The sequence below is a fragment of the Rhagoletis zephyria genome, unplaced genomic scaffold, assembly GCF_001687245.7.
Source record: "Rhagoletis zephyria isolate East Lansing unplaced genomic scaffold, Rhagoletis_zephyria_1.1 Rzeph_scaffold_01184, whole genome shotgun sequence".
NCBI classification, from domain to species: domain Eukaryota; kingdom Metazoa; phylum Arthropoda; class Insecta; order Diptera; family Tephritidae; genus Rhagoletis; species Rhagoletis zephyria.
Window position 1 is genome coordinate 36,633 of NW_016158268.1, and position 27,964 is coordinate 64,596.

Here is a 27,964-nt window from a genome sequence, read left to right on the forward strand (position 1 = left end):
CTGAATACACAGTTTTATAGCCCAATGAATTTTAGTCTGATAATGTGCAAATTTCAAGTGACTGAAAGTTACCGTTGATTTTTTAGAATTTTTTCCTCAAAGGTGTTGCGGCTTTCCTCCATTTACAAATAAATTGAGTTTATTCATTATATGGAAGCCAATGCAACAAAAAAAAAAATAAAAAATTAACGGTACTTCGTACCTACTTGAAATTTGCACATTATCAGACTAAAATTGCAGGGGCTAAAAAACTGTGTACTCGAAAAAAACACTACCGAGAAAAAAGTTTGAAATTTAGGTGAAAATTTGTTGCACTTTTTTGAAGTTTTCTATAAATTGTTAAACTTGGGTTTATATGGGGTTTGTTAGAGAAAGAACTGTATTTTAATTGAAAATTCTTAAAAATAAATAAATAAACATAAGTGGCACACAATATCACTTTGAAATGGCGTGCTATAGATATGACCGATACTGTATGTACTTTGCATGCATATTTCAAGGTTTGATAACCTGGCAGTTGTTTCGCTCAAACGGCTGCCCTAGCGCTAGTACCTTAGTGCTTGTTTGCAAACTTAGTTGACGTTGAGTTTGCAAGAACTTATATTTTTCTTTGAAAAATATGTTATCAACTATATGCTAAAATATGTATATTTAAGATAGCATAAAAATGCCTTTCATTTGTTTTTGTTTTCTCGTACGTAAGCGTATTTTTTTATATAAAAATACAAATCAGATGAGAGGTATTTTAATTACATACTTTACCAACCATACCCTCGATCGGTTCAATATTTTTCGATATATGTATGTATAAGCTTTTCAAAATATTGAAAATTTTAACTTTACCCCTCTCCAACAACCCACGCCCACCTTAACTTTTTCTAGCTCGACGGGGCCTTTTTTCACACAAAGATTCCCTCTTTCCCCTTATACTGCACAACTTTTTGTAAGAGAGTGCAAAAATGCGGCTGCCGTTTTGTGTATTAAAAAACGCACATATTAATGTATCGTGTATACAAATACATGCTAATGTTTCCCTGTTAGCCTGATCCCGTACACCAAATCATGGCGGGATTTACGGGACAATCCATTCGCTTTTAATAAAACTAATGTGAAGTAGCGTACGGGAACAGATTCTTGTAAACCCGCCAAATCCTGGAGTACGGGAACAAGCTAATTTTGTAATGTGAAATTAAATTTAAAGGTGGCAACATCTATTCATTTGTTTTGACAAGTACACTTCGTTTGGTGTTTAGGTAATGGACTTTTATGTGTGTTGTTTCATCTTTAATGTCAAAATTTCCCACAATGGGATGGTCGGTCCGAATATTTCATAGATAAAATTCTTTGAGAAAAACTGTTGTATTATTGACCAATTTTGTGGATTAAAAAAGAATAATCAAGTACATATATGAGAACAATACGATATGTAAAATTATGGGATTCAAGTTTTGCTGAAGCCAATAAACTCACCGCGCCTCGGGTTGGCGGCGGCAGCGTTGTGTATATACTGCAATGAAAATGCGACGAATTGAAAAAAAACTTGCATTCATTAGCTATTGGCATTAACGAAAGGTCCTGTTAAATATTTATTATCCTGGAAGTTTGGTGCGAAACGTGCAATAAACCGTGAATATTGAAGAGCTGGTGAATGTATGAATTAGCGAATTAAGTAATCCTTATCAAAATGAAACAAGTGTGCGATTCGAAGAAAGTGAAATATATCTATATATCTAATTTGCAACCACTCCTAAAACGCGAATTTATATATGATCGCTGGAATCGAAAGACTTCTTCAATAAAAAAGCAAGTGCAATAATTTGGATGTACCAATAGCGCTGAAAAGAGGCGTCCAATCAAATATGCAAGCGAAAAAGCGATATATTTTGGTTTTTGTTTCATGTGCATTTCTTGCATATTGCTATTTTGGTGGTTACCGCCTCAAAATTGGTGATGGGTCCCATCGCAATCTTCAAGTCGTAGATTTGGTTACTCGAGCTCGACTCCTTGAAAAGTTACCCAGCTATAAAACTATCGAAATGGAACGCATTCCATATGGGATCGATGGAATTGTCACAGCAAACCATCTACATGATGATAATGAAACCCCGATGCAAAAATTGATAAAATCACGTTCTTGTCGTATGGAAAGCTGTTTTGATTTTACCAAATGTTACGGAGAATTTTTGGTCTATGTATATCCACCGGAGCCNGAACCCCGATGCAAAAATTGATAAAATCACGTTCTTGTCGTATGGAAAGCTGTTTTGACTTTACCAAATGTTACGGAGAATTTTTGGTCTATGTATATCCACCGGAGCCTCTGAATTCCTTGGGTGCAGCACCTCCAATATCTGCTAATTACCAAAAGATATTATCCGCGATTCGAGAATCGAGATACTATACATCTCAACCTGAGCGTGCTTGCTTGTTCGTGCTAGCAATCGATACCCTTGATCGAGATTCTTTGTCGAATGATTACGTGCGAAATGTTCCGTCGAGACTAGCGCGTTTGCCTTATTGGAACAACGGTAGAAATCACCTTATATTCAACTTATATTCCGGAACATGGCCTGATTACGCAGAGGACTCGCTTGGTTTTGATCCAGGGGAAGCTATACTCGCAAAAGCAAGCATGAGTGTATTTCACGTCCGTCAGAATTTCGATATTAGTATACCACTGTTTCATAAACAGTTTCCTTTGCGTGCGGGGGCTTCTGGTCTAGTCCAAACCAACAATTTTCCAGCTAATAAAAAATATTTATTAGCTTTCAAAGGAAAAAGGTAAGTGGCCCTATGTCTACAATGCAATATATAATGTACATATGCAAGTACTTGCCCTTAGTTTCAGTCCTTAAAAACATCAAATATCATGTACTATTCTACTATTAAGTATTTTATGTATCTGCAACTAAAAAAAATTGGGTAGGTAGATTTTTTGCATAAATTAATTCGTAGCATTTATCACCAATTAATACAAATATATTTTTTGTGATTATATTCTCTAACTAAAAAACTACCGTTATACATACATACATGTTTTTGTATTAACGCCTCTTTTCAGCTTGGTCTGAAATGTCGAATGTTAGAAAATTTTTATATGTGTGTTACATATAAAACTTGTACACGGCTTAAGGCGTTTTGCTAACACAAATCATACCTGACATACTTGTACTTAAATATACTTCTAAACTGCGGTCCATCAAAAGGTTATCAGCTTAATGGCCAATAACAGATAAATTCGGCAGTAAAAACTAGCCTGATAAAGTGAAACAAGTTCACTTATTCTTATTTCAAAATTCTTAATTTGAGCAGAACTCAAATTTGTAATTAATTTTTAGTATTATAGGAATTTTTGTAATTAATGTGAGAAAATAGTAAATCATTTTAATTTTNTGTTGAAACTTATTAGCCCCAAAAGTTTCGGAGAACCGATGGAACCGCTGATAACATCATATATGAACATTAGGGAATGGATGGACTTTCTACTAGCAAGAGACTTAACGTTTATAAGCATACACCGAGCAGCGAAAGACGGAGAAATGACCCCGTCATTAAAATGAAGCGATTGCAGAGCAAACCGAACGAAACTCCTCTGCAATCGTTCAATTCTTAGGGAATGAGACGCATAGATCGGATTCAAAATTATGGAGGCGTATTCCAATTTAGTCCGCACTAAGGAACTATAAAGCAATTTTCGAGTACTTATATGGATCTTTAAAATCTCTAGCATAGCGCGTCATGAAAACTAAGTTAGTATACGCCTTAGGAATGATGTAATTGATGTGGTTAACAAAGGTAAATCCCGAATCAAAGAGCACTCCTAGATTCAGTAGTTCAACAACAGTGCTAAGCTCAACACATGAGACTGAGTATTTTGAAGGTATTCGATTCCGAGATTAGACAAGGTCATATGGAAACATTTATTAATATTAAGAGACAGCTTATTTCTAATGCTCTAATCAGTTAGCTTATTTAAGTCACATTGAAGTGCATAAGCGGGCAGGTAAGCTTACTAAAGAGTTTCAGGTGGTCCGCGTAAAGTAGAAATTTAGAATGACTAAAACAAAACATTTTACATTTTAAAGCTCCCTCAACCACCAGAGGGAGTCTCGATCGTCTCTTATGCTGACGATTGCACCTGATTAAACAACTCGAAGATCCTCGGAGTAACCTTCGACAATCTGGTTCTGAACAATGCAGCGCCTGTGTGGTCGGCGGGGACTAGTAGGACGCAGTGGATGAAGCTGCAGACCTGCCAAAACACGGCACTCAAGACAGCGACAGGATGCCTTCCGATGTCGCCGCAAGATCACCTGCACGCCGAGGCCCATATGCTCTCCGTTAAGGAGCATAACACAATGCTAAGCAAGCAGTGTCTAGTTGGGTGCCACAGACGAATGCCCGACATGCGGATATACGCCCCATGACTCACAGCATTTCTTCGCATGCTCACCGAACCCCACCCTACTGTCCCTGTGGACAGACCCCATCCAGGCTGCACGCTTCCTGGGGCCACCGCTAGTAGAGGTTGACGACAACGATTGAGGGATTGATCTGGGCGGGGTTGTTGTAGCCGCTACAAAAACAACCACAAGATAAACAAAACAAATAATACATGCCCAAGAATACTACCCTGAGGCACACCCGAAGTGGCCACAAACGGGTATGATTTAGATTTCTCGATTCCAATAAAGGAGATTCTATTACTGATATAGGACCTTAACCATGATAGGAATACTGAATGGAAACTGAAACTTAAGTTAAGTTGAGTTAGAGAAACCAGCCCTTAAGCTTTTCTAATAAAATGTGCGATACGGTATGAAATGCTTTTGAGAAATCCGTATAATTTTAAACTTTTTTTCGACAAAAGAGTAAGCACGGGGGTCGGGTCATAAGGTGTCTTTGTACCGCACCATTCCTATTTTTTTTTATTCATAAGAAATACTTTTCCTAAGAAATAATTCTTTTTTTCAATATTTAACATATGTTCTGATTTGATATTATGTGTATATAAAACAATGAAATCATGCAAAAAAAGAAAAAGAAAAATAAAAACAAAACAAAATAGAAACATTAAAAAGAAAAATAAAAATTAGAAAAAATTTAAATATTAAGAAAAATAAAAATAATCATTTAATATTATTTTATTTCTACAATTAAGAACATTGTACAAAAACTATATATTATTCGGCTAAATACCGGATTTCCACTAGGCATTAAATAACACCAATTATATTAACCAAGTTGGGTATTAAAAAATACCTGTGCCATCAGTTGCCATTCAATTCGTTTCCACGTGACAGTTTTTAACGAGCACAACTTTTTCGTCATTTCAATGCCTAGTGGAAATTCAGCATAAAGTAAGAATTTATTTACCTCATATATGATTCATCGACTGGTAGAACAAGGAACAAAACATGTCCCATGTATCACATGTGATTTGCTTACTGTTTACTTAAAAAATTTACGAAAATCATAAAAGGCGAAAAATTTACGTATATAATATTTTTGTAAAAAAGGTAGGAGATCTAGACTTCCATTTTAAAAATAGGTTTTTTAATGCTATGTTTAAACCTAACTCGTTTACTTCAAATAATAAATAAATAAATNTTATAATATTTTTGTAAAAAAGGTAGGAGATCTAGACTTCCATTTTAAAAATAGGTTTTTTGATGCTATGTTTAAACCTAACTCGTTTACTTCAAATAATAAATAAATAAATAAGAATATACATATGGAAGTATGTATGTGTATTTAGTACTTAAAATTTATAAGATTTTGTCTCCGAATTTGATTTTTCCCCGATTATGCACTCGCATATCTCGCAACTTCGGCAACTCAGCAGCTTGTCTTGTTTTCATTGGAATAGATAATGGCTGTTTCCTTGATCTACCAGCCGATGGCTCACCAGATTGTTGCCTGCTTTCTGCTAGTAAAGTAGCTGCAGTTGTTGAACTATGTACTGAAGATTTAATTTCGGTGGAGATTTCTGACGATGAAAATCTATCTGGCTTTGAGTGTGATAGAGGCGACAAATTTTCAACCTCAGGTGGCCATTTTTCACTTTTGATCCGAGGCGGCAATCCTTGAAACCGAGCCCTGAACTTAAATGATTCCCTGGTGCTACTCATATTTTTTGTCATTTTAGGAGTCCAGTCTGTACTAAATTCTGCAATGTTTTTGCGCTGCTTTGATCTAACTACTGCAGCAGAGCTTGTTGCACCAGGTGATGGCGACACTGCAGCTGCATTTGATCGATCCTGAAAGCGTCGCAAGAAATTGGGTGGGTAGTTTGGTGGCTCCTCCGTAGAAACACTTGCTGGGGTTGTTGGTGTAAATTTGTCCCTGCTACCTACGTTGGAAGAAGATTGGCTAACACTGTGTCTAGGCGGAGCTGAACCTATTCGAACATTGATCCGGGAACCTTGTGTCAATGGTAAAGCTATAGATTCCTCTGCAATGTTCTCCGTCACTTCATAACCATTTGTCTGTGGCCCTTGGTCGTAGTAGTTTTGCAGAACGAGTGAATCGTGACTTTGCTGATAGGTGGTCGAGTCCTGTCCATAGTTGGTCAAAAATGGGCTCTCGGCTATATGTTTTTCCGGTTTTGGCAGTGCCTCCGCCATGATGCTAGTATGCAATGAACTTATTGGTTTGGCGGACAAAGAAGAAGAAACTATATTAGAAGTATCAACAACGGGTAGCCAGCCATTCTGCTGATCATCCATTTCTTGCTTCGATGGTTGTTTATACTTTTCGTCCTCAGATATATGGCTTAGTTCGTCATCCTCAATTTTGTGTGGGTATTGCCCTTCGGCAATTAACTCTTGTTCCTTTTCAAGCTTTTCCATTTGATCGCTGCTAAGATATGTTGGCACTGTCTTCTCCTGTGAAAGTGTCGTCATCGTATCCAAACTAACTGTTGGCTTAGGAATGATTTTAATAACCTTTTTGTTTGGCCGCATTTTAATAATTTTTATAGGTTTTTTAGTTGTTGGGTTGCGTATAATGTATTTTACTCTGGTGGTTTCTGAAGGCAAATAATCTAGTAGTTTACTGGGTACCACCGAGTGTGAGGTGGGGACTAGATCGGAAAGCAAATGCTTCATAGCATATGCCCTTGTAGCCATGTCACTTACAAAGTTATCCATGTGCATTTGTTTCCACATAAATCGACGCTGTATTCTATAAAGAATCCAAACATGCAGAATGTAGCAAATGTTTATATACATATATACATACATATACATGTACATACCTTGCTTCCTTGCCACTAGTGATCTTTCGACAACTTAGTAAACAGAAAAGAAAAACGAGATACCGCAGTTGCTTGTTCTGCAAAGAATTGATCCAAATTATGTATTATCGGAGAGCAAAATGTAAAACAGCAATTCGATTTACTTTCGAGTTGCTGCCTAATTACGCGTGTAGTGAAGCATACTTACCAAACACTTGCCAAAGAAAATATCCATTGTTTCGAATGCCTTTTCTCCACCTGTTGTGTGCGCTTAAGCAATTTCTGCAACATTATTTTTAGTCTATGGGTTGGCATTCAATTTATAGAGTCCAATATCTTCCACCGCTCACGATTGGCATTCGTTAGATCTTCGAAGCGGTGCATGGTACAATCTTCCAAGGCAATAAACTGCATTGAACTGCGATTTAAGGCGAATGGACGTTTGCGTACCATTTACACCTGTATGTATATTTATGTACGTATGTATGTAAGCGCATTAGTTCAGATATGAATGACGTGAAAACTCAGATTGTGGAACAAGCAAATTTATGCTTGTAAAATATATCGGATTTGCTTTTGTATGCCTTGGATTATTGTCTTCCTTTTTCCGCGTAACATTCGTTGGTAATTTAATGGTATTTAATGTTGGTATCGTGTTTAAGTGTCTTCGGATTTTCTTTCTGTTTTCATATATGCATACGCGTTCTCGTCTCTTGTTTAGATTTATGTATATGTACATATGTATGTATGTACATGCATATTTCATACGCATTTTTATGAACAAATATGTACATATATACGTATACTAACCAAAGCTTTTAATTCGACAAAACTTTATAATAATAAAAACTATGCAAATGTTTACTATCGAACATCAAACATAATGGTACAGTCAAATTTTGGTTACAAATTGGCCATCTAATAGTCGCATGAAATGAAAACCTCGATTTGTGGAGCTTGGGAGGTCATGGAATCTGCGCAATGTTGAAAACAAGGGTGATACTTAGGCATTTTTTCTGATAGGGTCAGGGTCCGAACTACTATATACTAAACGAGGGTATTCATACGTGGAAGTCTCAAACCCCAATTTTTTAAGAAGGTTAAAGCTTCAAATTTTTTTGTCAAAAATTCACTTACATTACATGAAATTTTATTATGCATCTGCAAGGTTGCTCGATTATTGGCATTTTTTCAAACTCGAGTTTCGGATATTAAAATTAAAGCGGTTAGATGACTTCTCTGAATCCAATTTTGAGTTTTGAATTGTGTCGTTATTGTAAAAGGACCATCGATATATTTATGACAGGAAAAGATACATATGTATGTATGTATACATTTGCAAAAAAACTAAAGTTCAGTCGGAAACCGCCCTTTACGAACAGCTGTTCCTTATCTATATATGGGTCAATCCATGCAAAAATTACACCAAAAATTTTTTTCTGCTCAAATTATTTTTCTTTGTATTCTGTAAAAATTTCGGAATGGGAAGTTCAAAATTACGCTTCTAATCAAATTTTAAGCAAACCCGAAAGCGCTAAAAACACGCGCTCTCTTTGGCGTGCACCGTCTATCTATATACTCGGAAACTGTATGTGTCAAATGAAAATAAAAAAATACGTGTATCATATTTTTATCCAAAGAATGCAAAGAAAAATAATTTGAGCGGAAAAAAATTTTTAGTGTAAATTTTGCATGGATTGGCCCATATATAAAAATGGTGTGAAAAATATATAGCAATTCATCAATTGGGAACGGTCGATTTGGCAAAAATTTTGTTTTAGTGGTTCGTAATTGCCAGGAGACGGTTTTTACGAAAAAAAATTTTGGGAAAACACTCCGGGATAGTCGGGAAATCGGAAAAATTGAAAATTGATTTTTTTGTACAATTCCTACGGAATTGCTTTCGAATGGAAAAATAGAAAATTCTAAGTGAAAAACTCGGAAAAATCCGGAATAACGCGAAAAAATTGAATTTTTTTCGACGAAATTTTGTATTTTATCGCATGATTTTGATGATGTGAAGCTTGGAAAATTTAGAATAATTGTGAAATTCATAGTAAGCATAATCAATTGGGACCAATTTTGTCCTATGTTTCATAACCGATTCGAATGGTTTCTGCTTTTTTTTGGAAAGGTGTTTATAAGGACGAGTGCACAAAGTTTTAATTTTTCCGATAGGTGGTGCAGGGGTCGAGCTACGCTAAAAAATGCATTTGGTACGTAGGTAGCCTTTTGCCTAGATTAGCATATAGGATCAATTTTTTCCGTTAAGTGGACCAGGGACCGATCTATTCGAAAAAGTTGTATTTATGGTCCGATTTGCTTGAAATTCGGCACCTAGGTAGCTTAACATATAGGACATTTTTTTGATAGGTGGACCAGATACCGATCTATTCGAAAACATGTTATTTATGGTGCGACTTGCTTGATTTTCGATGCCTAATTATAGATATGCGTATAATAGAATTGAGTCACTGTTTTACGATTCGAAAGGTTCTTGAAGGCGCCGATAACATGCGGATATTTGCTATTTAACAATACTTATTACACAGACCAACAAAAATGGAAAAGAAATTGATGCAGCAAAGGTTAACGCTATTTTTGACAGATTTTTTTTTGTGCTGATTACGAGTCCGTAAGCGTAAAGTTTCCATCAGCTCCAGATTTTAAGAAACACGAGGTTAAAGTGTCAAAAAATCGCGTTTTTTGCAATATTTGAGAAGCTCTAGCAAAGAAGCAAAGGGCGGTAGAACCTTCCACTTAGGCTTAGATTAAAGCTGAAAATCTCGACTACTATCCCTGCCAATTCCTGTACCCTTGCTTGATGGTCACTTATAGTCATTTGATGAACAGGAGAAACTGATTTAGGGAAGCTTGAGTACCTACCGCAATTAAGCAAAAGGTGGTAGAACCTTCAACTTAGGCTGAAATTAAGGCTTGGACTGACTTCAATACCTGAAAATACCATTCCTGCACCTTGACCCTAAGGTCACCTATAGCTATTTATTGAACAGCTAACACTGATTTGTACACATATTTTTTTTTCAATTGCATAATTTTCCAGTATATTTTTTATTGTTGGACGATAAAATGTAAATGCGTATAGGTTACCATCAGGGCAAGGTGCAGGAATAGTATTCTCAGGGATAGTAGTCTGTAGTTCTAGCTTTAATTAAAGCCTAAGTGGAAGGTTCTATCACCTTTGTTTCCTTGCAAAAGGTTCTAAAATATTGCAAAAAATGCGATTTTTTGTACTATAGGTTTTCGGAGACGAGAATTATGTTTGATATCGATTTATACAAAAAATTTCTTGTATTAACATAATTTTTTTTTATTAGTATTATTTATTGTTTATTAAACACAATATTGGTTAAAATTGATTTTTTACAGATATGTACATGGAATTGGGTCTGAAACACGAAACTCATTATTTCATTTGCACAATGGACGCGATATCATTCTGGTTACCACTTGTCGACATGGAAAGAGTTGGCGTGAACTACAGGACGGCAGATGCGATGAAGATAATCGCGAATATGACAAGTATGTTGACTAGTACACTACCATAATACGTAGATAATATGCATATACATATGTACATAATGATTTTGAAGTTCAAATATTGATTTTTTTTTTTTTTTAAATCTATTTTTCAGATATGACTATGAAACTTTGCTGCAAAACTCAACGTTTTGCTTGGTGCCTCGCGGGCGACGTTTGGGATCTTTTCGGTANTAAGAAGCAAAGGGCGGTAGAACCTTCCACTTAGGCTTAGATTAAAGCTGAAAATCTCGACTACTATCCCTGCCAATTCCTGTACCTTTGCTTGATGGTCACTTATAGTCATTTGATGAACAGGAGAAACTGATTTAGGGAAGCTTGAGTACCTACCGCAATTAAGCAAAAGGTGGTAGAACCTTCAACTTAGGCTGAAATTAAGGCTTGGACTGACTTCAATACCTGAAAATACCATTCCTGCACCTTGACCCTAAGGTCACCTATAGCTATTTATTGAACAGCTAACACTGATTTGTACACATATTTTTTTTTCAATTGCATAATTTTCCAGTATATTTTTTATTGTTGGACGATAAAATGTAAATGCGTATAGGTTACCATCAGGGCAAGGTGCAGGAATAGTATTCTCAGGGATAGTAGTCTGTAGTTCTAGCTTTAATTAAAGCCTAAGTGGAAGGTTCTATCACCTTTGTTTCCTTGCAAAAGGTTCTAAAATATTGCAAAAAATGCGATTTTTTGTACTATAGGTTTTCGGAGACGAGAATTATGTTTGATATCGATTTATACAAAAAATTTCTTGTATTAACATAATTTTTTTTTATTAGTATTATTTATTGTTTATTAAACACAATATTGGTTAAAATTGATTTTTTACAGATATGTACATGGAATTGGGTCTGAAACACGAAACTCATTATTTCATTTGCACAATGGACGCGATATCATTCTGGTTACCACTTGTCGACATGGAAAGAGTTGGCGTGAACTACAGGACGGCAGATGCGATGAAGATAATCGCGAATATGACAAGTATGTTGACTAGTACACTACCATAATACGTAGATAATATGCATATACATATGTACATAATGATTTTGAAGTTCAAATATTGATTTTTTTTTTTTTTTAAATCTATTTTTCAGATATGACTATGAAACTTTGCTGCAAAACTCAACGTTTTGCTTGGTGCCTCGCGGGCGACGTTTGGGATCTTTTCGGTAAGTCTTACAGATTGATACATGAATCCGGAGTTTGGTAATTTTTATCGCCTTTTATGTGACTGTAATGCTAATATTTGCAGTTACACATAGTATACGCATTGGTTTTCAAGATCCATTTCTTTTAAATAACAGGTCTATTCTGTGTGGTAATACAAATTTTGTAACCGGTTAATAAAGTGCTTGACAATTTTTAAATCCTTTTCGCATTCTGTGTACTCTTGCAACCGGTAAATTTGATTACCATCTCATAAGCTGCAGTGCCATTCTGACAAACGCTACGCTAAATTTTCGTGGCCAAAATTTTCTAGACGAAAAGCAGTGGGGCCTAAAAGTATACAACATGAAAAAGTAACATAAGTCATGTGTAAGCAGCCAATGCTGACAGTATGGGGGGCATGTAATTAGATGTTGCATGTTCGTAGGCGGGCCTGCTTTTATTTTGGAGATTTTCGGCGATCAAAATTAGCGATAGCGAATGTCAGAATGCCAGAATTTCGAGAATTCTTCATAGCTGAATTGCTGAATATCTTAACTGCATTACCAACGTACCTAGAATCGCAGGGACAAGAAGTGGTACCTGTTTTTTTTATTGTAATAAAATTTTCCGGTTATAAAATCATCGGTAACTTGAAGAATAAACCTTTAAATGTACACTGCTTTTTTCTTTGGTCGCCCTCATTATTATTATTTATTCTAATTTGCACGTTTATTTGTTTTATTTAAAGGTTTCTAGAGGCGTTACAGGCGGGCTGCATTCCCGTTTTGCTGTCAAATGGCTGGGTACTGCCCTTTGANGTGACTGTAATGCTAATATTTGCAGTTACACATAGTATACGCATTGGTTTTTAAGATCCATTTCTTTTAAATAACAGGCCTATTCTGTGTGGTAATACAAATTTTGTAACCGGTTAATAAAGTGCTTGACAATTTTTAAGCCCTTTTCGCATTCTGTGTACTCTTGCAACCGGCAAATTTGATTACCATCTCATAAGCTGCAGTGCAATTCTGACAATCGCTACGCTAAATTTTCGTCGCCAAAATTTTCTATGTAGACGAAAAGCAGTGGGGCCTAAAAGTATACAACATGAAAAAGTAACATAAGCTATGTGTAAGCAGCCAATGCTGGCAGTATTTATGGGGGTATGTAGTTAGGTGTTGCATGTTCGTAGGCTTTTCTTTTGGAGATTTTCGGCGATCAAAATTAGCGATAGCGAATGTTGGAATCCGGCTGCTGCTGGTAACAAAGTATTACCCCGTGAAATATGCAATGCCAGAATTTCGAGAATTCTTCATAGCTGAATTGCTGAATATCTTAACTGCATTACCAACTTACCTAGAATCGCAGGGACAAGAAGTGGTACCAGGTTTTTTTTTGGTAATAAAATTTTCCGGTTAAAAAATCATCGGTAACTTGAAGAATAAACCTTTAAATGTACACTGCTTTTTTCTTTGGTCGCCCTTATTATTATTATTTATTCTAATTTGCACGTTTATTTGTTTTATTTAAAGGTTTCTAGAGGCGTTACAAGCGGGCTGCATTCCCGTTTTGCTGTCAAATGGCTGGGTACTGCCCTTTGAGTCAAAAATCGATTGGAAAGAGGCTGTTGTCTGGGCTGACGAAAGATTGTTGCTACAGGTAGGTTTCTTACATAAACATAATATGTATGTAAAATTAAAATCAAATGAATCTAATTTAATTTATATCAACATATTTTATAATTTGAAAGGAAGCGCAAATCTCTATCATTTATGAAATTTTATTAATTAATTAATTGATATTTGTCGGTTAACTTTTGTTGTAAGTGTTGAACGAGCTTCTCCTATAATTTGTGATGTACGTCCGGATGTTATAATGCAAATGGAGATACCTACAATTTTAANCTAAAATCAAATGCATCTAATTTAATTTATATCAACATATTTTATAATGTGAAAGGAAGCGCAAAATTCTATCATTTATGAAATTGTATTAATTAATTGATTGATATTTGTCGGTTAACTTTTGTTGTAAGTGTTGAACGAGCTTCTCCTCTAATTTTTGATGTACGTCCGGATGTTATAATGCAAATGGAGATACCTACAATTTTAAGCCGCATCCGAACGGCAAATGGTTTTGTGAGAAGCCTTTTCAAGGCAGAAGTACACTCGGTGGTTTGTCTATGCCTGGCGAGGGGTCCGCTGTTTTTCTAACGGATAAAAAGCACACTTGAGCTTGACCAAAATTAGTTTCATGGACGAACCTTAATTTTTCTTCTACACAAACGCATGAAACATGTTCAAACTCTGGGTGCTGAACCTTTCGTCGCTGAAATTCATGTTTACTTCTCTGCAGCGGGATTTCACTTCTAGCGAAAACTCAGTTTCTTCAGTCATTTATTTTGCAAATACGATATTTCGCGAATTCCAAGCTAAAATAACTCCAAACGAATTAAATTTCACAACGTTAACATATCACACAATTTCTGTGACTATTTTGGATTTAGTAAATTTGCGTATTACTGAAGAGATACGGTTAGAAATATAACTGGTAAATAGATATTTTAGGAAACGATGAATTTTTAATTGCACTTGCTTCTTGCATTAAAAAATAATTTTTTTGAAAAAGTGGCTCTAAGCTAGCGATATGCATTCTTTGGCTTCACAATAACGTCCTAATTCACGTTCATTAAATATAAAAATTCGATATCTCAACTTTCATACATAATAGCGAACATTTCTTTTTTTTTTTTGTAACACAGGTCACAGAAGTAGTCCGCTCTATATCATTGGAAAAGATTTTAGCATTACGACAGCAGACGCAAGTACTTTGGGAACGCTATTTTGGATCTATTGAAAAAATAGTCTTTACTACCTTTGAGGTGAGTGAAAAAAACACCGCATATAAATACTTGTAGCAGACAAAAAAGAGGACACGTGAAAAATGTACGATGACATATGTATGTATGTATGTACATATTTGGTTTTATTTATAAACAAAGAATTATACAAATTTGGGATTGAGCCAAGGTACATTGAACAGGTAGTATGAGTGGAGCAGCTGATTTTATCTAATTTTTTTAATTATTTGGTCCCGAAAACGTCAATTATTTTACATTTTTTCTCTCAAAAATTCTAAATTGTTAAAATTTATTTGCATGTGAAACCTTTATCTATTATAAACCATCGATTGAATAGCAGCTTTTGGAACGTTCGCCTAACTCAGCAGCACAACCGCTGTTTACTGGGTCATGCAAAGGATGAATCAATGCTTCGAGATGCAAACAAATTTACGAAGAAAGAAAGTTCCAACCATGATAACAATATAGTAAGGTAGAACCGCTGAGAGTCACTTTCAAAATTCTTGACGTTTCCAAACAATTTAATTTTTAAATTTACTCACAAACTCACACACACATTTTCATTTTCAATCTCAAGCAACAACAATTTCGAACAATTTCAATTTTTTATTTTCACTTTTATATGATTTTAAAATGTTGGCAAACTTCAAAAAAAAAATCATGGCCGACAAATTGAGAGAACGTTTCTACCTTGCTATGTTTTTATCACGGTTCCAACGATTTTTATTTCTTCCAATTTAAATCTTTTACTTTTTATTTATTTTTTTTCACATGGCACGCTTTGATGTAGAAGAAAAAAATCGATAGTTTTTGACCATACCAGAAGCAACAACAAAATACACGCAAATGTTGTTTTTGCTCTAATGCTGCTACCTGTTTGATATGCCTTGGATTGCACTAATTTGATACAAGTATTACAAACATATATATACAGTGGAGTTTACATTAGAAGGCCCTTATTAGAAGCAAACGAATTTCCCTGTCCAATTCAATTATAAAACACCCCTTTCCACTAAACAATATTTTATCTGGAAAAATAAGTTCTCAATGAACCATATTCAGCTAGAAGACAAATTTCAATTTGGGCACCAATTTGGCTCGATGACATGGCGAGAATGGCTCGCGATAGATAGATAACGAGGGTCTTTCAGGCGAGAAAAATGCTCCTCTTGAAGGCATTAGATTTTCTTGTATGAGATGCTGGCACTCCGAGATCATACGTCTCGCCCTTTGCCCAATAAGTGGGACGCAGGCGGACGCACCTAAAATTCTTTTTAATAGCGTTAATAGCGTAGAGTGTATATATGTAGTATTTTTCAAACCGCAAAGCCCTTTTCGGTTCAGTCAATTTTGTATATTTCACAATTGTCATTCCACTTACAGCCGCGTGTTATCTCATTCAAATAGTAAGTAGCATTTTATTGCAGCTGAATAAATACTACTTTCCATAATACATATGTAAATTTTTACTTGTACAATACAATTTGGTTTATTAATATACTGCATTGATTTATAGTCACGACAACCAAGTGTCCTCTTATTTTGTCGGCTACTGTATGTAATACTGTATACTTAACTGCATTTGTCTTTATAATTATTTCAGACCTTATCATTTTTACCATTTTTTGTTCCATATGCTCCTTTTACTAAAAATACGCCTCCTCATTTAGTGAATTTATTTATCTATATTGTATGGATGTAGTTAAAAAGTATCGACTTCTTATAATTTCCTTTGTTAGCAATATCTGAACTAGTAGCAGTCTTATTCCAGAATGTCGAATATAAAAAAGAACTACACGTTTGTCAGAAAATTCGAAAAATTATTTCACAGCACATGATAATCATATGGGCTTAGGAGACTTTACCTTAGGTTTTTCTTTAACAAATTATAACAAAAATTTGCTACAGCCTTTGCTGAAAGGTAAATACGAGCACTGTGTACATTTTTAGCGCATAATTTCAAAAATGCCAAATTTTGAGTTGCGCCTCTTTTGAAGACGGTGTGCGATATGTATGTACCTAAGAGCTCTCCTTTGTGAATTAGGCAATGATTTCTGTGTATTCCCGGGCACTTTTGTTTCCATTAACGCTTCTCAGACTTTATTTAACCAAGAATCGTACCAAAGATCTGTACTAGCAACAAACTAGGCAGGCATTTGGACGAATCCCCAAAATGTTATGCCCGAGTGATTCAAATCTGCCAATGAAATTATTTCCTTCACATACATAGTAAGAATACATAGTAAGATGGGGCAGTCCCCAAGTAATGTTATAAAATAATTCCTATTGCTTAAAACCTGGCCTCTGTTTGCGGCGATGTTCAGTCCCCCAAATATTTCTAATATCCAGTCTCTTTCTTGCAAGTATGTATACAAATACATACTTATATGAGAGGAAAAGAAGAATAAGCAAAAAGTCGAATTACTTTTAACCGTATTTAAATGCATATTTTATATATGTGAAAAGATTTCAATTACATTTAGGTTTGTACATTACATTTGGTAGCAACGTAAATAGTTACAAGAATTAAGTATCCTGCTGACACATACATACATTTATATGTAAGATTTTTATAATTGTAGAGCACTCTTAAGTAGTCTATCATAGTTTTTACAATAAGCCTGGCACTTTGTAAACCATCCACTGGCTAGAAACTGCTAACTTCGTATATTGTGCTGGGTGTGAAGGCCTTGGCTTAAAGTTGAGGATATGTTTAAATGCACATAGGAAATTTGAAAGTTTGTTTAACTTTTGTCTGTGCTATATTTAACTTTGCTATATACTTGTATATAGCTTTGTGAATTCTCTGTAGCGCCTGGAAGCGTTTTAGGTATTCTCATTGTTGGGCATTTAGAAAAGTAGTGAGAAAAGGCTCCTTACGCCTGTCGAACCGACTCCGGAACCGAGGGTAAAACCGGTGCCTGAAGAGCGGTGCCGGGATGCGTGACTGGAAACGTTTGAACGAACACGGTCGTAGCTGGCAACATCCTGAAAAGTAAATAAAAAAAAAAGTTAAGTACAGTTACTGGGCATTATTTTAAAATTGGGCTAATTTACTGGTCGATCAGAAACTCTAAGTGGTGACAGTGGCTGCAGATGTGACATCTGTTACAAGTGTTGTAAATCGACAAGATTCTCACCTCTTTGTCGGCATTCGCCAGTACGCTGCGCATTGAATCGGCAACTGGCCATTTCTTCTTCATTACTAGATTCTGTGGTGGTTCATGCGGAACGCCCGCGTCTACTGACCAGATTGTGACGGTAGCACCAGCATTAATTTTCGTACCACGTGAAAATTTGAAAGCTAACTCTTCGTCGCCAGCAATGCGAGTTAGTTGCCAGCCAGTAAGGTGTATCTCTTCGTTGCCCTTGTTGTGTAGTTTGATGTATCGTCCTTCGCTGTCGGCGTCGACAATCTGCAAATCGCCTTTAGCGGCGGAGTTAACGGAAAATTCCGACAAGTTACGGTCTTCGGACTCATCGATAACGGTACGTCGGCGCTTTACTGCACTTGCGCTGCCACCAACTCCCGGTGTTGCCGAGCGACGGCCGCTCGGGGTCACTCGGCCCGAACGTGACGTCGAACTGACCGATAAGTGAGTGCCATTTGAGAATCCTGAGTCGGTATTTGTGCTAGTTGCCGGACGGATAGGTGACGAAATGTTCAAGCGGCGTTCCTCACCGCACAACAGTTTGTCGTAAGCGGCAATTTCAAGATCCAGCGAAACCTTGATGTCCATCAAATCTTGGTATTCTTGTAGCTGATGGGCCATTTCGTCGCGCATGCGTTGAAGTTCGGCTTCCAATGAAGCTATGTATTGATTGTGACGTGCACGTTCACTGTCTAGAAGGTTTTCTAATTCACGTATGCGTGTCTAAAAAAAAAAAACGAAATATTTTTAGTTAGACAATATTGAAACCTGTGGGTGGAATAATGCAAATTCTTACGTTTAAGCCGGCGTTGGTGTTTTCTAGATCCTGAATCCTAGCGTTAAGGCCGTCAATTTTCGTGCGCATAACACGAATCTCTTCGGTGGCATGTGCCGATGAGTTGGCTGCGCGATTGGCAGCAGCTTGAAGGTTTTTAATTTCATTGTCATATAGCAATTCGATTTCTTCCCGATTTGCACGCATTTGACTTTCATATTGATCACGCAGCTCCTGAAGAGATTGTTGTAATTTAGCCTCGTATTGCTTGGATAAGCGGCCGTCGATTTCGCTGATCTCAATTTGGCGCCTAGAGCGTGTCTCGGTGAGTTCCCGGCTATGAACTTGGTCTTTGAAACTGAGTTCCTCACGAAGACTTTGATTTTGGTTCTCCAAATCGACACGAGCCAAAGTCTCAGCTTCAAGCTGCTTGCGCAGATCATCAAGTTGCTTGCGTAGCCGGTCATTTTCGAGCGCAAGATCTTTGGCTTGATCTTCGGCCTTCTTGCGATCAGCTAAAGCCTGGTTGTACTTGCCGTTCACTTCGTTAAAGCGAGATTCATATACACGTGCGCTGTTCTCAGCAATAGAACACTCCTTTGTTTTTTTGTCTAGCCTGTATATTTTTCAAAGCAAATACAGAAATTAGTTTATTTTCCAAAATTAAATGCAGAATAGAGATAAAAAAAATAGAACTAATAAACATTAAATTAAAAAGTACATACATATGTATGTATATGAGTTAAAACCAGTTGGAAGAATATAAGAAAATAAAGGCATATGTTTGTTGGATGACATCATCGCAAGAATTGTACATGGATGTACATGTGTATGTATACCTGGGTGAAAATATGCAGCTATACTTGTAAAATTAATATTTACTGAATTCAACACGAATTCGGGTTTTTTGTGCGATACTCATTTTAATCTGATGAAAACTTATGGTTTGATGTATGAAAGTGTTCTCATCTTAGCTGGGATTTAGATGGTATTTGGCAGAAGAGAAGGCACATGTCTTTTATGAGAGCAATTTGAATGCAAATACCTTTCTTCGGAAGAAGAGAAGGCACATGTCTTTTATAAAAAGAAAGCAATTGTTAGACGTTGTATTTTATTCACCTTCCCGTCTAATGTCTTATGAATACATATGAAAAACGTGTGTATTTTGTCCACGTTAAATCTATTGATGCGCCTAGAGACGTAGATTTGTAGCACACGCTAAATTAGAGCGGGCGAAAAAGTCTAACAAAAGAAAGAATGTGAGAGAATACATAAAAATATCCAATGGAAATTTCGTTTGGCCTCAATGAGAACCTGTTAACAGTCTGTTTGTTGGTTGGTTTATCAATTCTTAAAATATGCACGAGTGTTATTAATAAGCAGCACGAAACAGTTTGGGAAGAAAGCTCAGACAAATGAATATACGAATGTACAGGCATGGGCTATACACAAATCCATTGAATGTACTATATATAAATGTATGCACATACATACATATATATGTACATAAACATGCGAGTTGAGTCAAGGTTGCGAACGTGAAATTGTCACAAAAATGCGAGAGAGTTAATCTTTTGAAATACCGAAGTGATATTGACTTATTTACATATATGTATGTATACGTGTACATATGTACATACATATGTATGTATAAATTTATGCATGCTGGTCTAATGCCGTTATAGTTTTGTCTGCCTCTATGCCTTGTGCTTATGCTTCGATTTAGTTTGCTTGTAATCGACTTTATTTTTGGCTAAATGACATCACGCCAACTCAGAGGCTAACTAACACATTATGTCTATATGGATGTTTCTGAAGGGGGAAAAGACCTTCATAATCGCTTAATTTGTTGTTATTTTCTATTCTCGCCGCAGCCGTATTTAATTATACACAAAGTTTTGTGCGTGCGTAAATGTACGCGCAAGTGTTTACAAACTAATTCGGTTGAGCTTTAAACGGGTTGGCTTGATTTTACACCGAATGTTGGTTGTATATATATTTACATAGTTGGATATATGCATTAATTTGGTATGTAAACAACTATTACGAATTAGTTTGTTCGCTCCTATCTTTCGACACACTTCGTAATGCTACATAACTTAGTAAATACATATGTACATATATACCTATGTAGATAAAGACGTATGCATGAGCATTTGTACATTGCCTGTTACCTTCCACTATTATATTATTGCTCTCTGCTCTGAATGACATCATTCATTATCATTTTTGCGCTTGCTGCCATGTGCTGTTAAAACAGTGAAGAAAAGACAACAAAATCACTATGACATCATTGATTTAGTGCGTCTTCGCATTTTCCACTGACTAACACTGGCTTTGAACACACATATGTAGTTAAAATTGGTTGATATATATATTTATATACATATATAAGTGAAATTCCCTGTGATTTGATTTTTTTTTACTGGTTTTTCACATTGCTTACCTTTGTTTGAGGTCATCGTTTTCCTCCCATAATCGCTTGATGTCAATCTCCAGTTTAGCTTTCTCCTTGGAAGTTTCATCTAGTAGCTTGCGCGCGGCTGCTAGTTCCTTCTCATACATTGCCTTTATGTTGGACACTTCGCGATTGACAGTGTCTTGGGCAATGTGTAGTTCCTGCGTCAATCTGTTGTTGTCATTCTCCAGATTACGCATACGATCGATGTAACAAGCGAGACGATCGTTTAAATGCTGCAACTCCTCCTTCTCCTGTATTCGAGTTGTGCGCGTAGGACTAGTCGCGCTAGGGCTAGTGGCTCCAACGCGTCCCGACTGTCCACCCACAGGTGTGGAAGTCGAGGCGCGCGAAACGCGAGTGGAAACGGATACACGTTTTTGAGACATATTGTTTGTTTCTTAATTTGCTATATTGCAAATGCACGAGTGTAGATATGGTTTGCGTATTAAGCCCTGAACTGAGGCGACAATAAACTGTTTCTAACTGTTTGGAATTTTAGCTGAAATTTCAAGTTCAATAAGTTGATTTACTAAATGTATCCAACTTTCTTAACACTTCTGCTCTGCTTGACTGAAAAATATCAACTGAATAAAAGTGCTGAGCGTTCGCTGCCAATGGTGGAGGCCAAAACAAAAAATGAAATCATCATCGCCGAAATTAGGCGAAGCAAATACTCTTTATTAAGTGAGCTTGAGAGCCGCGACCAGTGCGCACTCATTGACAAATGTGGTATGTAAAGCCCTCCCTCTCTTGGTGGAGATACTTTTATATGTATATATACGTTGGGTGAGCATGCAGTGTATGTGCATATGTACATAAATACTCTAAGCAGATGGTATTCACAGTGTGGTGCATTGAATAGGGCAGTGCATAGGTATAATAAATATTTTTTTTTCGTTTATAACAGGTACGCATGCTTAAATGCACATACATTCACACATATGTATACAGTGTTTTGTGTAACTGTAATAGGCGTCGATAAAAAAGCCTCGTGGAAAGCCAATGCAAATTATATACATTTGACATGATTAGGTAACTTATATACATAAAGTACATACATTATACATTAGGTTGAAGAACGCTCTATTTCAGAATTCGTTTCAAAAACGCCCTATCTCTGCTGCCTATGTCAGCACATTTCCAATACATTTTGAGAGTGAGATAGGGCATTTTTGAATCGAATTCTGAAATAGGGCTTTCTTCAACCAAATTCTGTGATAGAGTGTTTTTCAATAAAATTCTGAAAAGGGGGCGGTCTTGAAAAGTTTTTTGAGTTAGGGCGTTTTTGAACTGGCTGCCGAGATAGGTTGATCTTCCACTCAGCAGTCGATATAATGAAACTATTTAGTTCATAGTTTTTCTCTTTTTACTTGTAAAATAAACATTTCTAAAATGCGAACTTCTAGTGCATTTTCCTGCCTATTTCGTTATTTTGGTTTTCCTTTTCTAGCCTATTTCGTTATTTTATTTTGCCTTTTTTATAGGTTTTTAGGTCCTAGAAATCCATTCCCTGGTCATATCTATGTAATATAACATCGTCTAATATTAGCTACGGCTTCTCATGGTGGCACGGATCACAGTGGTCCAATTTTCAATACAAATACGCTACAAAACAAATACAAATTGGCTACAGAGTAAAGCAAGAATTCGCCAATTGAAATGAATCGTGTTAACCGAGCCATCACTTCGTTTTTCGCCTTTTGAAATGTACGTATATTTTTAAAGGCGACTGCAATAAAAGTTCTGTTCATTGTACGCATTATCATATTTTTTGTCAAATTGTGTTCGTGCTGCCCAATAAGTTGCAAACAATGGCGAATTGAGAGCGCAAAGTGACAGTTATATTGGAGGGAAAGTTGCAAATTCTTGTTGAAAAAAGTGCTGCTGCATGTTTCTCCATTTGAAGGAGGATTTGAGAGATTTTATTCTTACTCTCTTTTATTTAAATAATAGATAATTCTTTCTATAGTTTTTGGCGGATAGAACTATTGTATGTATATAGGTAAATAGTACACAGGTAGTGTAAAAGAGGGCGAACGACAGCCGAATGCCAATTTCGCCAGGCAGGAAAGCTATACAGAAGAAGTAGTTCAAATAGGACAGTTGAATTCATTACTTAGGATACATGTATGTATGTAATATTTCCACTTTCCTGCAGGGATTAGCATAAAGTCATTCAATTCATTTGTTAATCGCGTCACACCACATAGAGCAGCAATTATGTCATATCTACATACATACATACATATCGCACACCATCTTCAAAAGTGACACAACTCAAAATTGCGCGTTCGTGAGAAAATGCGAAAAACTATATCTTAGCGCATGCTAATCATATGGACAAGGAAGACTTTACCTTAGGTTTTTTTCAACAAATTATAACGAAAATTTGCTCCAGCTTCTGCTGAAAAAGAAATACAAGCTCTGTGTACATTTTTAGTGCATAATTTCAAAAATGCCAAATTCTGAGTTGTGTCACTTTTGAAGATGGTGTGCGATATTTACGTACGTATGTATGTATGTGTTGTATGTAGATAGGTAACACTGCGTCTCTAGTGAAAAATTTCTTTATTGGGAATAGTTAGATGTAATGTACTTTTGAATAAAAACCGATTTGAAATTTATGTTCAAATATTATTAGGAAATAAATAGGTCGCACAATACACGAAATGAGAGGTTGTTAATTGAAACTTTATTTTTATTCATTTATAATTTGAACTTCTACAACTAACATACACATTTTTGGTTTCGGACCTTTTGATTTCATACTTCATTGAAAATGAAAGATCATCTTTAACAGCTTCATTTTATGACAAGTTTAATCCTGTTCATGCCATTAACGTATGCTCGGTTTATATGTATAATTGTGTTCCAAAAATCGTTAATATTTTGATAGATTATACGCGAACGCTTACCAGATTATCCCATTCGTAATACATTTGTATGGAATACCTCGCCAGGAGCTCTCCTAACGCTTCCAACATTTGCTGATAGTTCTAGGTAATTTGAATATTAATCTTTATACATATATATATAGTTGTCCACAAAATAATAGGAGTACGATATTTTGACCAGTTTTGACGATTTTTATTTTGATTTTTTAATGTTTATTTTATACAATAAACACCTATAATTCATATTTCAAACTCTGTACAAAATGTATAAAAATTTAGCAACGTTTTACCACAATTTAAAATTTAGAAGTTATTTTGGTATGCAGTTTGTAACTCACATTAGGTGAAGTGCAAGTTTCAAGTAGGTAAAAAATCCTGTTGATTTTTGAGTATTTTTTTGGTTGAAGGAGTTTCACATTTTTCCATACAAAATATGGGCCATTTTCTTTTATATAGAAGACACTGCCACCAAAAAAATTTACAAAAATTAACGGGATTTTTTTTAGTAGCTTGAAACTTGCACTTCATTTTACTGCAATTTAATGGGCTTCAACCAAAGTTTATTTCATTGAAATTTTGGTGAACCAGCAGAATTTTTATAATTTTTGTACAAATCTTGAAATGTTAATTTATAACTTATAAACTCATACAAAAAAATAATAAGTAATAATAATAACTGGTCAAAACATCGCGCTCCTATTATTATTTCGTGGTCAGCTGTACATATATATGTACATATGTGTTTGCACGTGTAGGACGCTTTTAAATTTGTTTGTTTTCAGATATATGCCATTTTTATTGGANCCATTTTTCCATACAAAATATGGGCCATTTTCTTTTATATAGAAGACACTGCCACCAAAAAAATTTACAAAAATTAACGGGATTTTTTTAGTAGCTTGAAACTTACACTTCATTTTACTGCAATTTAATGGGCTTCAACCAAAGTTTATTTCATTGAAATTTTGGTGAAACAGCAGAATTTTTATAATTTTTGCACAAAGCTTGAAATGTTAATTTATAACTTATAAACTCATACAAAAAAATAATAAGTAATAATAATAACTGGTCAAACATCGCGCTCCTATTATTATTTCGTGGTCAGCTGTACATATATATGTACATATGTGTTTGCACGTGGAGGACGCTTTTAAATTTGTTTGTTTTCAGATATATGCCATTTTTATTGGATGCCATGGGAGTTGAACCCCGTCACAATTACACAGCTGTCATTTATGTACAAATTGGTTCGGTATTGGGGCCAAATACTGCATTATACAAATTAATCAAGACAATTTCAAAAAGTCAATTCGTAGATAGAGTAAGACACATACATTTTATAACGCCTTGGTTTAAATTCGCATTTTCATCACGACTTACTCCACAGATTTTGGTTCTCTGGGCAGCTGATCGTCCAATTCCGTCAAAGAAAAGATGGCCCACAACCAATCACATACCATTCCATATAATAACTTTAAGTGGCGCCACTATGGGAAAATCCTTTCGTTCAATGAAAAACAATGCTGGGGAGAAGTTCTTTAATGGTACCATGCTTTCCGTGGGAGTAGCAGCTAATCAAAAACCAAAACATATCAGGGAGGAAACTTTAGATCTCTTCGACGAACGTCCTAGCATATCACAGCGTTTCTATCCGTACGCTGAAATACAAACAGATGCTGTACTCTCCCTGGATGAAGATTCGATACTCAACACAGACGAGCTGGATTTTGCATATACAGTTTGGCGAGACTTTCCGGATCGTATTGTTGGCTATCCAGCGCGAGCTCACTTCTGGGATGACTCAAAGGTGGTTCATACATCTATATATAAATATATAATTAATAATTTGTTTGTTCCGTTGATGCCGATAACATAATCTTACTTCTGTTTTAAAGAACGCTTGGGGTTACACATCGAAATGGACTAACTACTATTCCATAGTTTTGACTGGTGCAGCTTTCTATCATCGATACTACAATTACTTGTACACTAATTGGCTATCATTGTTGCTTCTTAAGACTGTACAACAATCATCCAATTGCGAAGATATCCTAATGAATTTACTGGTATCGCATGTAACGAGAAAACCACCGATTAAAGTGACACAGCGCAAAGGGTACAAGGATCGCGAAACAGGCCACTCGCCGTGGAATGATCCGGATCATTTCATACAGCGCCAGAGCTGCCTCAATACATTTGCAGCCGTTTTTGGGTAAATAAAATACCACATGAATTTTAGTTGAGGTGTTGTCATTTTAAAATAAAATTTACCTATACATCCACAGTTATATGCCACTGATCCGTTCAAATCTACGCCTTGATCCGGTTTTGTATCGGGATCCGGTGTCCAATCTACGTAAGAAGTACCGCCAAATAGAGTTGGTTGGCAGCTAGCACTATTTAAGCCTAAGCTATCATAAAACTAAGCTTAACTAAATTGAGTTTATCAGCCACAAAAATATACATACATGCATATTTGTATTTAAAATACATATGGAAAGCTATAAGAGTAGTTACAGGTTTACAAATCAAATGTATTTATTGCAATGATAGACGAAAAGTTAAAGTTGTAGCTTGCGACTTAATGAACAATGTAGAATTACTTATATGTAATTGTACGCCAAGTTCAAAGAAATACATGCATGTGTGCATATGTAGACTGTGAACGAAAAAAGTGTCACAATTATGTATATCTAAATTATTTATGATAAGTCACAGCCACAATAATTTAGATTTAGATTTATAAGTTAACAGGTGATGATGTTGATGACGACATGACACAGTGCTGATTAATTTAGGTCGCTATTTTTACAATATAAAAAACTGTTTATAATTTAGTTAAATTAATGTATATAAATATAAATATGTATATGTACTTATACATATATGTATATAAATCTATATATATGTATTTAAAGTGTATATATAATAAATTTGACACTAATCACGCTGCTCGTTTGCGTTAAAATCTCTTGCAAATGCAAACAAAAAATCCTGAATAGAAACGCAGTTATTCATTTCGATTTTTATTCTTTGGTTGGGTGTGGCAAACTCTGTGTTTTCAAATCGATACTTAAAAAAATACAGGTACATATTTATTAAGACCATGATTTAGGCGTCTATGTTTTTTTTTATCCAATTTCCAGTTTCGATTTTTATTCCTAAAACCATTATCTCACAGCCTAAGCGCATATCTAATTTATAGTTTTATTTATTTTTCATAGGTGATTAGCAGCTTAAGAAAATTGCCAGCATCAATGAAATCGCCGGTTTTATTTATTTGTGATGCTGGGCTGTGAAACTTTCTCTACATTAATTTGGGAAATGCTACTGTTGTGAGTATCTTCTATTAAATATAACTACTTACCTTAATTCTTCTGTCAGCTGGTGAGTTTAGCAAATAATGCGCAATTTCACTTTGCATAATATCGACTTATTCATCTGCGATTTATCCCTTAACAAATGAATAAGTGGCGTTACATGGCGAACTTAGCTCAGTGGGTGGAGCACCGGCTTTATACGCCGGAGTTACTGGTTCAAGTCCCAGTGAACTCCATGAAGAAGTGTGATGTTGTTGTTGTTGTTGTAGCGGTTCAAGTCCCAGTGAACTCCATGAAGAAGTCTGATAAGGAGATGTGGTGAACTCCGAAATAGTAACTATAACTTCTACCATGTTACCATTTTTGATTAAAAAACGGCCCGAAGCTCAATCAAATTGTGGAATTTGCGTTTATTTAATTTAGTTTATATATTTTTATAAACATATAGTTAATTCCACAACAAAAGCCATATAAATCAAAGTTGCACACTTTCTACCAAAATTATAAATTCAAAAACAAAATTTCAAACACTTTATTCAGGATATTTAG

General features: G+C 35.6%; 3 protein-coding genes and 1 long non-coding RNA gene across 5 annotated transcripts; 2 read left to right on the forward strand and 2 right to left on the reverse strand.

The window, feature by feature from the left end:
* Positions 1–1,237: 1,237 nt before the first annotated feature.
* On the forward strand, positions 1,238–27,113 carry ttv (exostosin glycosyltransferase 1 ttv). The gene is made up of 11 exons (XM_017616347.1): positions 1,238–2,100; positions 2,211–2,781; positions 10,628–10,780; positions 10,894–10,968; positions 13,486–13,612; positions 14,715–14,834; positions 24,098–24,201; positions 25,266–25,416; positions 25,483–25,902; positions 25,991–26,307; positions 26,381–27,113. Exons 1-11 carry the CDS (start codon positions 1,860–1,862, stop codon positions 26,487–26,489), a joined length of 2,388 nt encoding a protein of 795 aa, XP_017471836.1. The 5' UTR covers positions 1,238–1,859; the 3' UTR covers positions 26,490–27,113.
* LOC108363081 (uncharacterized) lies at positions 5,698–8,694 on the reverse strand. The gene is made up of 3 exons (XM_017616343.1): positions 7,446–8,694; positions 7,259–7,335; positions 5,698–7,185 (listed from the first exon to the last, which is right to left on the reverse strand). Exons 1-3 carry the CDS (start codon positions 7,470–7,472, stop codon positions 5,769–5,771), a joined length of 1,521 nt encoding a protein of 506 aa, XP_017471832.1. The 5' UTR covers positions 7,473–8,694; the 3' UTR covers positions 5,698–5,768.
* On the forward strand, positions 11,774–12,770 carry LOC108363085 (uncharacterized). Its single transcript, XR_001847556.1, has 3 exons — positions 11,774–11,785; positions 11,899–11,973; positions 12,702–12,770. It is a non-coding gene; the product is annotated as an uncharacterized LOC108363085 (long non-coding RNA).
* LamC (Lamin C) lies at positions 16,766–22,276 on the reverse strand. 2 transcript variants are annotated; one of them, XM_017616340.1, is made up of 4 exons: positions 21,187–22,276; positions 18,762–19,356; positions 17,871–18,688; positions 16,766–17,801 (listed from the first exon to the last, which is right to left on the reverse strand). In XM_017616340.1, the coding sequence occupies exons 1-4, from the start codon at positions 21,585–21,587 to the stop codon at positions 17,690–17,692; spliced, it is 1,926 nt and encodes a 641-aa protein (XP_017471829.1). In that variant the 5' UTR covers positions 21,588–22,276; the 3' UTR covers positions 16,766–17,689. The 2 variants fall into 2 exon arrangements, with proteins under 2 accessions (XP_017471829.1, XP_017471830.1); XM_017616341.1 differs by having other exon boundaries at positions 16,769–17,801; positions 17,954–18,688; positions 21,187–22,268.
* Positions 27,114–27,964: the final 851 nt, after the last annotated feature.

What these genes read in the sequence shown, in the direction of transcription:
- ttv (XM_017616347.1), top strand. Translation starts at nt 1,860, where the DNA reads ATGCAAGCGAAAAAGCGATATATTTTGGTTTTTGTTTCATGTGCATTT. An exon ending in ACATTTGCTGATAGTTCTAG is followed by an intron (nt 24,202 to 25,265) that starts GTAATTTGAATA and finishes GTTTGTTTTCAG; the next exon opens with ATATATGCCATTTTTATTGG. An exon ending in AAAGTCAATTCGTAGATAGA is followed by an intron (nt 25,417 to 25,482) that starts GTAAGACACATA and finishes CTTACTCCACAG; the next exon opens with ATTTTGGTTCTCTGGGCAGC.
- LOC108363081 (XM_017616343.1), bottom strand. Translation starts at nt 7,472, where the DNA reads ATGGATATTTTCTTTGGCAAGTGTTTG. An exon ending in TTTTCTTTGGCAAGTGTTTG is followed by an intron (nt 7,336 to 7,445) that starts GTAAGTATGCTT and finishes AATTCTTTGCAG; the next exon opens with AACAAGCAACTGCGGTATCT. An exon ending in ACTAGTGGCAAGGAAGCAAG is followed by an intron (nt 7,186 to 7,258) that starts GTATGTACATGT and finishes GATTCTTTATAG; the next exon opens with AATACAGCGTCGATTTATGT.
- LamC (XM_017616340.1), bottom strand. Translation starts at nt 21,587, where the DNA reads ATGTCTCAAAAACGTGTATCCGTTTCCACTCGCGTTTCGCGCGCCTCG. An exon ending in AACGATGACCTCAAACAAAG is followed by an intron (nt 19,357 to 21,186) that starts GTAAGCAATGTG and finishes AAAAATATACAG; the next exon opens with GCTAGACAAAAAAACAAAGG. An exon ending in ACACCAACGCCGGCTTAAAC is followed by an intron (nt 18,689 to 18,761) that starts GTAAGAATTTGC and finishes TTTTTTTTTTAG; the next exon opens with ACACGCATACGTGAATTAGA.